Genomic DNA, 14297 nt, shown 5'->3' with positions numbered 1-14297 from the left:
CATATGCCATGATGCATTTATGCAAAATAATGAGCTAATTACTTATGATGAGGGCATACTATTATACCCATCTATCAGCAGCAACTTAAAAAAAGACCAATCACTGCATTTCCATTAAAAAATTTTCATCAGGCATACAGACGGAAAAGAATCCAGACTACCTATTAATAACAAACAAAGCTTAAAACCGAGACTCAGATATATATCAGAAGAATCACTCTAATATTTACCTGAGAATCTGGTAAATCCTTGTTTACCTTCTTGATTTGTCTGCCTGACTCTCTCCGAGAGGATATCTTCCCCATCTTTTCTCCTAGCCCCGGTGAAAATGCATCTAAATTAGAGTTGCCAATCATTGGATTCATTGCGTCTGCTTTCCTCTTAATCCCCTTCTGAAAATAAAGACACCATCATGAATAACTTTTTTCCTGGAAATTAGTTCTAAAAAGGTCATCAAATTACTACATGAACACATAAACACCCTATCCATCAATTCAAATATGTCTAAAACATACTTGAACAGTATAAATACCTGTCTATGGTCTCCATAATAACTAAAAGAGCAGGCTGGATGTTTGTGTATTTAGAAAGCAGATGAAATGGTATGCAAGAGGATGATGGCTCATGGATATTTTAAAACACATACAGCACATCATAAAAATTTCAAGAAAGAACATGAAGATTTTCAGAAATAATGTTTCCAATACACATCAAAATTCATCTGCAAATGTAACATCAAATATTCTATTTGATGTTAAAGAAACTGGTACCTTAATATCAACTCATTAGTATGACATATCTAAAATCTAGTGATTTGTGTATTACCGTATGTTGTGGAAATGTCTACTGTATCATTTGGCCTGTTTTAACTTGTTAAACTATAGACCAAAGCAACAAGCCATTGCCTCTAAGACTTGAGATCATAGAATACAAGATGGCTAATTGTATTCCACGTCTCCTGTCTGCCTTAGCTGGTATGACTAGCTACAGACAGTGACAACAATGAAAGAACTCACATAGAAAAGTATCAATGTTTCAAGTTTTCTTAAAACAGTTTGGATCTAAGGCACCTTTGTAACTCAATTCAAACCATTCCAAGGAGAAAAACCAGTCTGCTATTCTGCCTCATTAAATATACTATAATGAAAAATAAAGGTTAAAAAAATGCTGACTATTAACAGTTTCCAACAAAAATCATACAAGATGTAAATCACATTAATGCCAATCTGTGTCTAGTCTAGATCCTATTTGCTTCAAAAATATGTTTTCTGTGATAAGTACAGTGCATCATTTTCCTCTTAGGAATTTTATGCAACACTGCTTCACAAGGATGTCTAGTTTAAATTTCACTCTCAACATCATATCACACACTGGTAGCTGCCTAAAGATTATTCTAAGACAAGGCTGCCAAACCATCCATGCTAATCATCACACAGCAAAACACACAAAATATACACACCAACACTGGCAGATTGTTCATCACAGCATTACCAAAGGCAATGCTAACCCAAGACTACCCAATCCCCCAACCCACCCACAAACATGCATACTCCCTGAAAGAAAGCTCCAAAGTAACAGAAAAGAGCAAATGTTGCATCAATATTTCAGAGAGAGAGAGAGAGAGAGAGAGAGAGAGAGAGAGAGAGAGAGAGAGAGAGAGAGAGAGAGAGAGAGAGAGAGAGAGAGAGAGAGAGAGAGAGAGAGAGAGAGAGAGAGAGAGAGAGAGAGAGAGAGAGAGAGAGAGAATTTTCCCATGCAAGTCAGTACTAGCACCAATAATGTTCTAAATACAAATCAACAACATGACATGTGGCCCAAGTCTCTTTGTTCAAGATACAAAGTTGCTGAATGAAAGACTGGAGATTAAAAGTTGCAAGGGATCATAGACAGTATCTATGAATACAATAGAACCTCTGAACATGAATTTCCTAAACCTGAATGGAATATGAATATATTTGATAATGCTGCAGATATGTATGCTACTTCAAGCATAAAGTCATTTATTTTATACAACATGAAATATAATTTGTAGTACATGTAAAGCAAGTGCATGACATATCTAACATATATTTCAGCATTTTCAAGATATGCATGGAAATAAAGGGAATTAGGATCTGGCACATTTCTATCTTGAATACTATTTAGGGATTCTGAGAATAGACTGGCAACACTGTTTGTCAGCAGTCCACCACCTCACTCATTGCTGCCTCACAGAAGCCATGAATGACAGTGATCGAGTGTTGTGCACATTATAGGTAAGGTCTACAAATAATTTTATTTTCCTTTATTTTCAATGGGGAAAAATTTGTTATGAATACAAACTTTTAGAATAAGAACTGCCTGACTGAAGTTAAATGTGGGTGTTCTGAGGTTCTACAGTTGTTATAAGTAGTAAATCTTATTCAAAAAGAAACATCAAGAATAAAAATGAGAGCAAAGTAAGACACATTTGAAATTATACACTAGTACTAGAAACAATACAGAAAACTAATAAGACTTAGGAGTGGTAAAGCGAGATACACGGTCACGGGAAAAAACATTAACACCATACATGAAGAAAACTATCAAATATAATATATATGGTGGGTACTTTGTCTTGGCTACCCCTCTTCATGGGAATGCTGCCCTGGTATACTGATCGATGGATAGACTGATTTGAACACATCAAACCAGTGATATGTAAACATAAGTTCAGTAACAAAATATTCTCCTCTAACATACATAAATAGGTATGGGAACTTCCTCAGAACAAAAGCACTGGAGATGAGAAGAGAAAAACATGGTGAACAGCAAGAACATGTAATAATGGCAGATACGGTAAATGAGAAGAGGTACAAACACCAGTTCCAAAATACAAAAAGCCACTGACAGTAAATGAGGAGGCCAAAGTATATGAATGCAGCTATGGGTGGGAGATTAAATGAGACCCTGGACAGTCTTCATATGTAAGTTGATTGAGAAGGGAAAAATAAACAGAAAGGGAAAAGGCAACAAAGAAAATAATGTGGTATTAGCAACAACTGCACCTTTATCTTTCAAGATATAAAGAATAAGCATTAAAAATTTCAGTTTGGGGGAGAGAGAGAGAGAGAGAGAGAGAGAGAGAGAGAGAGAGAGAGAGAGAGAGAGAGAGAGAGAGAGAGAGAGAGAGAGAGAGAGAGAGAGAGAGAGAGAGAGAGAGACTTAGGGTGGGAGACAGAAAATAGAAAATGCATAAAAAATTAGGCAACATACTGTGAAAGCAATGTTAAAACCTAATGAACAAAATTATAAGAGAAATTAAGACTTACCCAACTGTAGGACTACAAAAACATACTAATAAGGGAAGACCTGAATGAAGAAGAGAGAAGATCATTAAAACATTGCAAGAGAAAGATAAAACAAGGAAAGAAAGAATAAGAAAACAAAACAAAAAACTATGGAAGCACTGAGAAAAAGCTTTTCAAATATTAGGTATGATTTAAGATACAATAAACAAGATGCCAAGGGATAGAGATAAATCAGAATACAGAAACAATAATGAGAGAGAGAGAGAGAGAGAGAGAGAGAGAGAGAGAGAGAGAGAGAGAGAGAGAGAGAGAGAGAGAGAGAGAGAGAGAGAGAGAGAGAGAGAGAGAGAGAGAGAGAGAGAGAATGATCTTATACAATGCTGTAGGTGAACTGCAATATGACACCAGAAGTGTTATGTTTAGATGAACCAAACTACTTAATAACAGGTGCAAGATGTATGTACTCAGTGAAAAAGTGCTGAGGAAAAACAGATACCAAAAAGTGGTAGCAAGAATAATTATGGCCTGCTTGACAATCTTAAATGAAACGATAAATCATGGTACAAGTATTATCAATAAGATTGTTATATGGAAAAAGTGATGTAGTACAAGCCCCACCCAGCTATGAAGAGAAAGAAAATGACCAGCTGATAAGAAAACTGATGAAGCACTTGAAAAGTTAACACTGGAAAAAATATGGATACTGATGGACTTCACTGTAACAACTTCACTTCAACAAATTTGGAATACAAAGATCTCATCAAGCTCTAATTTGATATACAACATATAACAAATAAACCCACCAGACGAAAGATGATCACGGCAAGCAAGAACACATTATGGCTGGACTCTTGAGTTTACTAGTAACTAGTAGTAGTACTAAAAGATGCAAAACATCATGTCCCTGTATTAAATGACTATAAGATCACTAAAATCAAGAGGTACAACCATGGAGAGAGAGAGAGAGAGAGAGAGAGAGAGAGAGAGAGAGAGAGAGAGAGAGAGAGAGAGAGAGAGAGAGAGAGAGAGAGAGAGAGAGAGAGAGAGAGAGAGAGAGAGAAACTTGCAACAGGAAATATTTAAAAATATGCATATTTTGTGAAAATCATTCAGCATAAACTAGCAGAAATTGTTCAGGATATAAAGAAGTACAGTGGATTAATACTGTTAATTTGTCCTATTATCAATATTCTGATTGCATGAATTCTTTTATGAATTTTATCTCCCCAAAAATTAAATATGAAAAGTTGAAAATCACAAAAAACTAACAAGACAAAGACAAACGACAATGCAATATTGAAAATGTTAGCAGCAGTGAAGTTGTTGATATGAAAAACATAAATCACTAAAGTTTTGCATCTGTTGGTCTTCAAACTTTGCAGGAATAGCATCCCCAAAGCCCTACCCATTAATCAAGTCTGCATCCTGACAGCAAACATTCATATTATTTCTCCTCAGTCTCCATTTGTATCTGAAGCAGAGTGAACAATTCTCCTCTCACTTCATGAATCCACTTAAATGAATGGATAAAACATCTCATGGCACAGCTTCATGCTAAGTATACAGATCAGTAAACATTAGCTAATTAAAACATAAACATGTTTTAAAACTTAAAAGTCAACATCCTACATGCTAAATTATATTTTCTGGAACAAAGTTAATAACCAAGTATTTGATATTCATTAGAAAACATGTTTAAACATGGTAAAGGATTCCAGTCACATTGAAAAGGTCTATTGCAAAGCTGAGACTGCACGTTACTGAATGAACAGTAAAAACATTGTTACCTTCTAAAAAGATTTAAATTTAGTGAATCAGATGATACGAAGTCCTGAGATGCCATTAGCTTTATACATTTGAAATAGCTGACGACTGTTGGTATATTTATCATACTCCTCAATACCATTCGATAAAGAATAAACCCACTTAACAGCTCAAGTGTAAACATATTTCATGATGGTGGTGCAACACTGTTCAATATATAACTAAAAAATTCACTAATGATCTCCGTTTATGCAAATCTTGTTTACAAAATTTCATAAAAGTTCAAAATGGCCACAGGAGTAGCTTCATACCCTCCCTGGTAATTTATTGCTGAGTGTTGCAAGACTCATTTATAAGAGGACCACTTCAAGCATGCACACAACAGCTACAAAGGTAAATATATTCTGTAGCAGTATGTAAAGGATCTTTTACACATTAAAGTAATTAAATTTAACACCTGGAAACAGCCTTGTCACAATATATATTACCAGTTAAACATTTCCAACAAAATAAACAAACCTTTGGTGATTATTAATAACAAAACTCAGCTGGTCAAATTAAATCTTTTAAAAAACTTACCTTACATGTAAAATGCTCAACCAGGTAAAGCACAATACTTTGCATTGCATTATTCATGCATAGAACATTGGCTAGTAACACTAAAGCAAGTGATTCACATCCCTCCATGCCAGCAAATTATTAATACAAGCACTGTATATCAAGCAGTGAAACAAGACTGTGACAAGTCTAATGCTGTTATTACTTGACTGTAAATTCAATGGAACAATAAATGGAATACTGTGCCTTCATGAAATTGCCTCTGTATTTGTCCTGCAACACTATACAATATGGATATTTTCCACTTTCCCCATGATAAGATATAATTACCTTTTTGTCAAAGATAATGCTCAGTTGGTGAAGACCAAGTGACATCCTCCTCTATAGACAGATGCACAACACTATACCATTATTCCCTTTGGAAGCTTCCTGATCTAATGCTACTTTTTCCACCTAACTAATTACATGATATTGAAGACATTCCAGCTACATAATTGGAGGCCATGTCACACTTAAAGCACACACTTTTTCACCAAGCCACTCAAGATACACCAACCATATCTTTAGATAAACTCCTAAAGATGAGATTATGAAAACGTGTATTTTGAATGTTTTGAGTTTCACTTTTGATAACGAATCTATGAAGCTTTGCAATCTTTCACTGTCCTCCATTCATTCATCCTCTCTTCCCACAATCACTGTCACTGAATCATTCACAATGTATTGAAAAGCAGTCACATGAGAGAGAGAGGGGGGCTATGTGATGAAGAGAGGAGACACCCATGTAACATGTCATATGAAAATCAAACTCCTCTATAATGTTTATTGCATCATTCAGAAATATATTGCCTAACAAAGAATGACCCAAATCACAAGACTTTTTCTTATGATTTTCAGTATATATTCTCTCCTGCAATTCAACAAATGAAAATACTAAGTGATGCACAGGCATATTTACAAAGTAAAAAAATAAAAAATAAATAAATTAAATAAATACCTTCATCTTATAGATTATTCATTCTGTTTCGAGACCAGCAAAGAAACACAACATGGAGGAAATGAACACTAAGTAACTTCAAGAAATCATTGAAAAAGATAACAACAACAACAACAACAACTACTACTACTACTATTATAGCAGAAGCATCACTGTCCAACTTTAGTGGAACCCAACAGTTAATTATAAAAGCTATTCAGATAGTGTTAACTTCAATATCTAAAATCAGTGTGTGTGTGTGTGTGTGTGTGTGTGTGTGTGTGTGTGTGTGTGTGTGTGTGTGTGTGTGTGTGTGTGTGTGTGTGTGTGTGTGTGTGTGTGTGTGTGTGTGTGTGTGTGTGAGAGAGAGAGAGAGAGAGAGAGAGAGAGAGAGAGAGAGAGAGAGAGAGAGAGAGAGAGAGAGAGAGAGAGAGAGAGAGAGAGAGAGAGAGAGAGAGAGAGAGAGAGAGAGAGAGAGAGAGAGAGAGAGAGAGAGAGAGAGAGAGAGAGAGAGAGAGAGAGAGAGAGGCTACATTTATTACAGTAATTGTCTGGTAAGCTTAGCCTCCACAAAATAATTATAGTAACTGTCAAATCAACTATACAGTCAGACAAAATAGCATTAGACCCACTGATACACCATCTCAATGTGTAAACTTTCCCAACAGAAAATACAGGGAAAGAAAAGGTGGCACCACACCATAAGGCAGCCTCAGGAACTACAGGGTGTGCAGTCCAAACGAGCCTAGTGAGATTTTGGGAGCGGGATTCTAATTGACCTTACGACAATGTAAATAGTTCCTTGCAAAGTGTTCATAAGCTACAAGGTCAGATGATGGTGCTTTCTCTGTTACTTCATTATTACTACAACAACTAACAGATAATAGCAGTAACAAAAATAAGTGATGATGATGATGATGATGATGATGATGATGATGATGATGATGATGATGATAATAATAATAATAATAATAATAAAAATAATGGCTGAGTAGTATGAGAGGATAATTACTTTCCTTAACTGGCTCCATCCTCATAAAAAAAGTGGTGGGGATGGGGGTTGGGGGGAGAATGCTGGAATGTGAATGGCATGAGGTTGTTGTAACAAGTCACTCCCCAATCGTTTGTAATGTGTAAACCCTTGTGATGAAGTTTCCACGATGGTTACTCTATATAACCAAGCCTTAGGGTGTGGAATACACATTCACCTTGTTCTCTGCAGATCACAGGAGGCAACCCAAGAAAGAAATGAAGGCAGAAGGCTAGGAACCCTCATACTTGTATTCTACTTTATAATGACAACACATGTAACAATAATAATGACAAACGTCAGAGAATAAAGGATGCATGCTAAAATAATCAATGGTTAAGGTTCTATCAGTTATTTTATACAAAGACTTTATCCATACAGACATAATGAAGCAAAATATACTGCAGTGAATCTTACCTGTGTGTCATTCTGATTCCACCCATCAATAGTTGTGGAAGGGTTCGGATGACTGGGCGCTGGCGTGGGATGGGGTGGAAAGCCTTGCATAGGCCCTCCTAGTGACACCTGAAAAGATATGTACTGTGTTAAAAAAAGTTTTTACTCACCAAACATAGGATCAGACACAACGAGAGAGAGAGAGAGAGAGAGAGAGAGAGAGAGAGAGAGAGAGAGAGAGAGAGAGAGAGAGAGAGAGAGAGAGAGAGAGAGAGAGAGAGAGAGAGAGAGAGAGAGAGAGAGAGAGAGAGAGAGAACTTTACTCTTCCATTATGCATCACCTGCCAAGCTATTACAGTAGGACCTTCATATGTGCAGACAATCTATGTACAGAACCACTTATCCACATACTGAAATTTGTAAATAAAAAATAAGCAAATGAAAAAATCTGTAGATAGAGCAATTATTCGAGATTTGTCCTTTCATTTTCCAATAAATATTACACAGTTGTTTACTAAGTGTTTACTGCCATTTGCAAGACTGTTCTCAAGAGATATTCCATGCCAGGCCACAACATTTTACTCTATACATATATATATATATATATATATATATATATATATATATATATATATATATATATATATATATATATATATATATATATTGATATATCAAAACACCTTGAAGTAGAATATATCCTTGCATAAGATTACACAGTACATAAAAGCAATGTTGAAGGTATGACAACTTGAACATGATCAGTCACTCAGCAGTGGCACAGGTTGTCTTCCAAATCTGTCTTGTTTTTATTTTTAAGGAATCAAGTTAAGCATATCATTTAGTTTTGTGGCATGATTACTCTTGTGGTGTTCATCATCATCTATGGACTTTAGTCATCCCAATGAGAGGTATCAAGAGACTAGGAAACTCTTAGCTTGCATTACATAGCAATGGTATCCACAAAACTAAGCAACTGCTGCTTATGCATTTGTTGTGAGACAAGCAAAGTGCATCTGATTTTAATCCCACATATGGCAACTCTTGTTTTTGCCCACACACATCAAGCTAATAAGTGAATGATTTCACATCCAAGGCCATAAGATTCTACAAACAACTTTCATAAGAATATTGCATATTAGCTATCATTCCGTCTATACAATACTTATTACCCTATCTTTTTCATACACAAATAAGCATAAAACCTGGGAAAAGCACTACTGGGTAACCCTACCCTTACCCTCCCTTTCCATCCACCTGTTTTGTGATGCAGACAGTAACTGTGATCTGTTGGTTATTTCACTTGCAAGTGAACATTTAAACTACCAATTTGTGCCTTGGACATTCACAATGCTTCCTTTAGTAACAAAGTAGCAAGCAAGGAAATGGGGAATATTCACAACAACAATGATTGCCAGATTTCTTATGTATATGAAGTTCAGAATCTGCTACATAACATTACATGTAAGGAGCCATTGCATTATGCATGAAGAGAATGGGAGCTTCGAAATATCTGTTTAAATGTTTTTAACTGGCATAGTGACAATCACCTCAGTGATAAGGAAAAGTATAGTACATACAAAAGTAGTAGGTACTAGTCAAGAGACTAGACAGGAATCCACAACAGCACACAGTTACTTATAATGCATTACCTCTAGGTAATGACATGTTGAGAAATAGATCTGTAAGTCCTAACAACACAGTAATATGATCTTTCTCATATGAAAAATTAATTCAAAATAATTAACACCTGATTGACTTTGACTATGCCTATTCTGCATCTGATATTCCATTTGTGTGTGTGTGTGTGTGTGTGTGTGTGTGTGTGTGTGTGTGTGTGTGTGTGTGTGTGTGTGTGTGTGTGTGTGTGTGTGTGTGTGCAATATACATGAAGAAGAGATCCATTTTCTCTATTTCGTTTAAGCTTTGATGCATCCCTTATATTGTTCATAAGGTAGATCACCAAAGTGTAATTCATCCTATCTCTACTCCTGGGTAATCTAAATGATAAACTTTTATGGGCACTTTTAATCTGGTCCAGTTTCTGCTAAATGTAGTGACCATGTCACCACAGCACACTTCAGTGTTAATCTTATCACAGCATCACAGCCATCATTAACTTGACAGTTCCTCATCAAGGTGCATCAAAGCCAGTCAAGCTAAGCAACATTCTGTATGTTCCACTAACATTTTTAGTAATTTAAATGGCCCACAATTATCCTTTCTTTCTAAAAATTGTCAATTTTTTTCATTTATTTTATAATCACGATATAACTATCTTTTACAAATTATACTGGACTGACACACATCTAGTCCATCACTGAGTAGTCCTTTTCTTCTTAATTTACATGAATACAGATTTTTCTTGATAAACAGGAATTCTCTCAGATTTAAAGAAAACATGATAATGTCATAGTAGCTCAATACTTTGATGCCTTCACTTTCAGAATGTCCTGATACCCCAAATGGTTCTGCTGCTTTTCTTTCAAATCCTTAATAAAATCCGGTATGTCTTCAATATATTAAAACTGGTTTTTCAAACATCCTTCCCTCTTCTTTCTCAATTTTTTGTAATTTTTTTTTTTTCAATAGCACCACACTACACAACAAACACAAAATAAATAAATAAATAAAAATTTAAGTTAAATTTAAACAATATATTAAAGAAATTAAATGATTCTTCAGGCATTGCTGACTCCTGGCATAACCTCCAGAATTCACTACTGATAATCAGCATGGAACATCAAATAATTATTTATAGAACAAGCTGTTATGGCATTACCAGAAGCTATACCATCTGTAGCATTTACCTGGAGTCACAAACCTGAATCACTAATTACAGCAGTGTACATAAAAGAACAGAACACTGAAATACCACTAATAAAAAAAAATCTGAGAACAGCACCACTGACCACAACAGCAGTATAACAGCAGAAAAGTGACCTTCATATTCATACTAAGGGTAGAAAATAAAGCTTTACACCAGTCTCAACTGTTGAGCTTTTATTACGTGTTAAGACAACAGAAAAACTTTCTTTAAAGCTACAAAGAGAAGGCAGTTACAATTTAACAGATCAAGCTGTCATAAGACTGAGCAAGCTACCCTTTGTGGAATCTACAATCAGACTGAAGACTGTAATATAAACTAAGCCTGTGTTAAAGCTTTAGAAATGCATGGACTCTAGGTTAAAAAACAACTGCTTGGAAAGAACAGAACCATCATATTTGAAGCTAATCATCCCTATAGGCTGCGACTTTGTATGCAAAAGCACCCCAAAAACTGGCGACCCATGATGACTAAAAGGATACAGGGGATGAGGAGTATTCCTTATGAGGCAAAATTGAAGTTTTTAAATTTACATTCTTTAGAGAGACGTAGGTTAAGAGAGGACCTGACAGAAGTCTTTAAGTGGTATAAAGGTTAACAAGGGAGGATATAAGCAAAATTCGTAGGATTAGCAACCAGGATAGAACAAGAAATAACAGGTTCAAACTTGAAAACTTTAGGTTTAGGAAGGGGATAGGAAAAAAATTGGTTCTCAAATAGTGGTAGATAAGTGGAAAGGACTCAGTAATCATGTTGTTAGTGCTAGGACATTAGAGAGCTTTAAGAGAAGATTAGACAGGTTTATGAATGGGGATAATAGATGGAAATAGGTAGGTATATTTCATACAGGGACTGCCACGTGTAAGCCTGGTCACTTCTTGCAGCTTCCCTTATTTCTTATGTTCTTATATCATTCCTCCCGCCTCCCAACTCTCACCAGAAGCAGCGCAACTGGGCAACTGCAGACTTGGCAACTCTGGCAGGACTGGCCACAGCATGATGCTAGGCAGTGGTGTGGGCCACACAGCAGCACACAAAATGATAAATAAATATGGAGAGAGAGAGAGAGAGAGAGAGAGAGAGAGAGAGAGAGAGAGAGAGAGAGAGAGAGAGAGAGAGAGAGAGAGAGAGAGAGAGAGAGAGAGAGAGAGAGAGAGAGAGAGAGAGAGAGAGAGAGAGACCAGACAGGTATGGGGAATATTTAGCAAGATTTGCAATATGAACACAAAGACCATTTCTCCAATCTGATACAAAAAATCTGATTTTAAGATGCATGATTATGGTAGTACCAAATGTGAGCTGTCCTTTACTTCTGAGAAAGCTGGGTCAAAGCAAGAATTACAAAATTTTGAACCAGGAAAATATGCACATGTTAGGAGCAATAATTTTTGTTATGTGCTGTGCCTCCAAAATATCTCAAGAACATACAATGACTATTCTCAATATCAGAACAGAACAACCTTAGGTTCTCCAACTTGACAGAAGAATTATACCAAAATTTTTAAAAGCAACCAAATACTATTTATTTAAGATTGCTATGGTCCAAAAATTTAATAAGAAATGAGTGGTCTATATTCATACCTAGAACAGATTTGGTTAACAGATCTGTACCTGAATTTTGAACAATATATTGATGAAATTACCTTAATCAAATAAACCCTCCAAAAAAAAAAAAAAAAAAAAAAAAAAAAAAAAAAAAAAAAACAGGTTGTGAGAGCATCTTCTGTGACTGCCATTAACATGAAGACATTGTTTACAGTGGCATTTAAATTTTAAAGAGCAGGTCATATGACAGCTTGCTTTCCCTTTATATTAATGTCATTTGACACCGGTTGTTTTTCTGTTTTTCTCAAAATTTTGTGCGATTTTTTAGATAATATTCTAGAGGCATCTGGCATCCTTTGTAGCTGGTGTGCCCCACAGCCTGCCACAAGCCTAGCCACTGAATGCATCAATGTTGATGATTACAGCATGATCAGAATATATGTGTGAATCCACACTTTGTGTGTTTGACTTCCTTTGGCAAAATAACCACTCATCCAGTTCTCTGTGTTACCAGCTTGCATAACAACTACTTCAGCATGCTGAAAATAAAGGAAAGAGTAGCTATAGCCAGAAAAAAACAGGAAAAGGCAGATGAAGCAAGGCAGAGAGTTCGCATAGGGATGCATGTTGCGCCACTCAGTACGCCACTATCACCCATGCCAACACCTCATCTCACCCTCGCTGGCGCTGGGCACATCATGCACCATAAAACTTCCAAGTGGGAAAAAAAAAAAAAAAAGTATATGATGATGTGGACAAATCATAAGGTTGTGAAACAGTGAAGAAACAAATTATTTGTAAAGAAGCATGGAAAATCTTTGTAGATAATGTTTTGAGTAAAAATTGTTTTAAGACAAACTGTTACTCTGACATTTGCTCACCATCAGATCAACACCTACACATAGGCAAAGTGTACTGAGTGGGGAGAAGGCGTCAGACACCTCGAAAGGTGTTAGTGTAAAGGTGAAAAGTTATTACCTACTGACAACGATGCTAGCATACTATCCAATGTTGATAGGTGCTGGGTATGATGGTGCTAGCAAACTTGTTGCCTTTTTTAATTTGGCTCATTTTCAAGTACGAGATGATGTGACATTCAATGGGTCATGGCATGTGTGGATTCATGTCTAACTTCAGTGTGGATTCTGTAATTGACGTGGATAGTGGACTAATTCTAGATTACCACACGTGTTCAAAGTTATGTTTTCAGTGTAAAAAAAATCAAATAATCTAAAGAATGGAAAACTAGCAGAAAATGAATACTTGGAATGGAGTGAGCAGCACATCAAAGAGGTCTGTGAAGAAAATTACAAAGGTTCCTCAGGTGGCATTGAGGGTGCTACTGCCGTTGTACTGTGGGAAAGATCGAAGAAGTGTAATATTGTATATAAAACATTTGTATCAGACAGTGACAGCAAGGCCTTCTTCAAAGTTTGTGAAATTAACAAGGGTAAAGGACCTTATGGTGATTACAAAGTGAGTAAAGCAGAATGAGTAAATTAAGTTACAAAGCAGCTCGACACTGCCCTACGTGGTCTGAAGAAAGTAAAAAGAGTAGGAATACAATGGTCATCATTTGGACAGACACTGTCATTAACAGCCTCCAGCACTACTACCAAATAAGCCTGAATAGGAAGGTTGGCACAAGTACTCCAGAAACAATAGATGAAATTATCTGCCTTCTACCACTTCACATTCACTAATTAAAACCCACAGCATCAGTTGTGTGCTCAAGGTGAAGATTCAGTGTTTTTTATAATAAAAGCATCGCCCGAAAGGAAACACCTGCATCTCACAAGAAAATTAAAGTATATTTTCACCTGGACACAGATCAACTGAAGGAGATCAAGGTGATTTATGACCAACTCTAGACTGAAGACTTGCTGACTAAATGTATGAAAGGAATGACTCAAAACCACAATGAATACCTTC

At 36.0% G+C, this 14297-nt stretch overlaps 1 protein-coding gene across 1 annotated transcript in view; it reads right to left on the bottom strand.

The window, feature by feature from the left end:
* LOC135102039 (bromodomain testis-specific protein-like) overlaps window positions 1-14297 on the bottom strand; it is an 81467-nt gene that overhangs the window by 43781 nt on the left and 23389 nt on the right. The window contains 2 exon segments of the mRNA XM_064006686.1: window positions 231-392; window positions 8015-8122. Coding sequence (XP_063862756.1) covers window positions 231-392; window positions 8015-8122 — 270 coding nt within the window.

The sequence above is a fragment of the Scylla paramamosain genome, chromosome 7 (assembly GCF_035594125.1).
Source record: "Scylla paramamosain isolate STU-SP2022 chromosome 7, ASM3559412v1, whole genome shotgun sequence".
NCBI classification, from domain to species: domain Eukaryota; kingdom Metazoa; phylum Arthropoda; class Malacostraca; order Decapoda; family Portunidae; genus Scylla; species Scylla paramamosain.
This window is presented reverse-complemented; position numbering and strand designations above follow the sequence as displayed.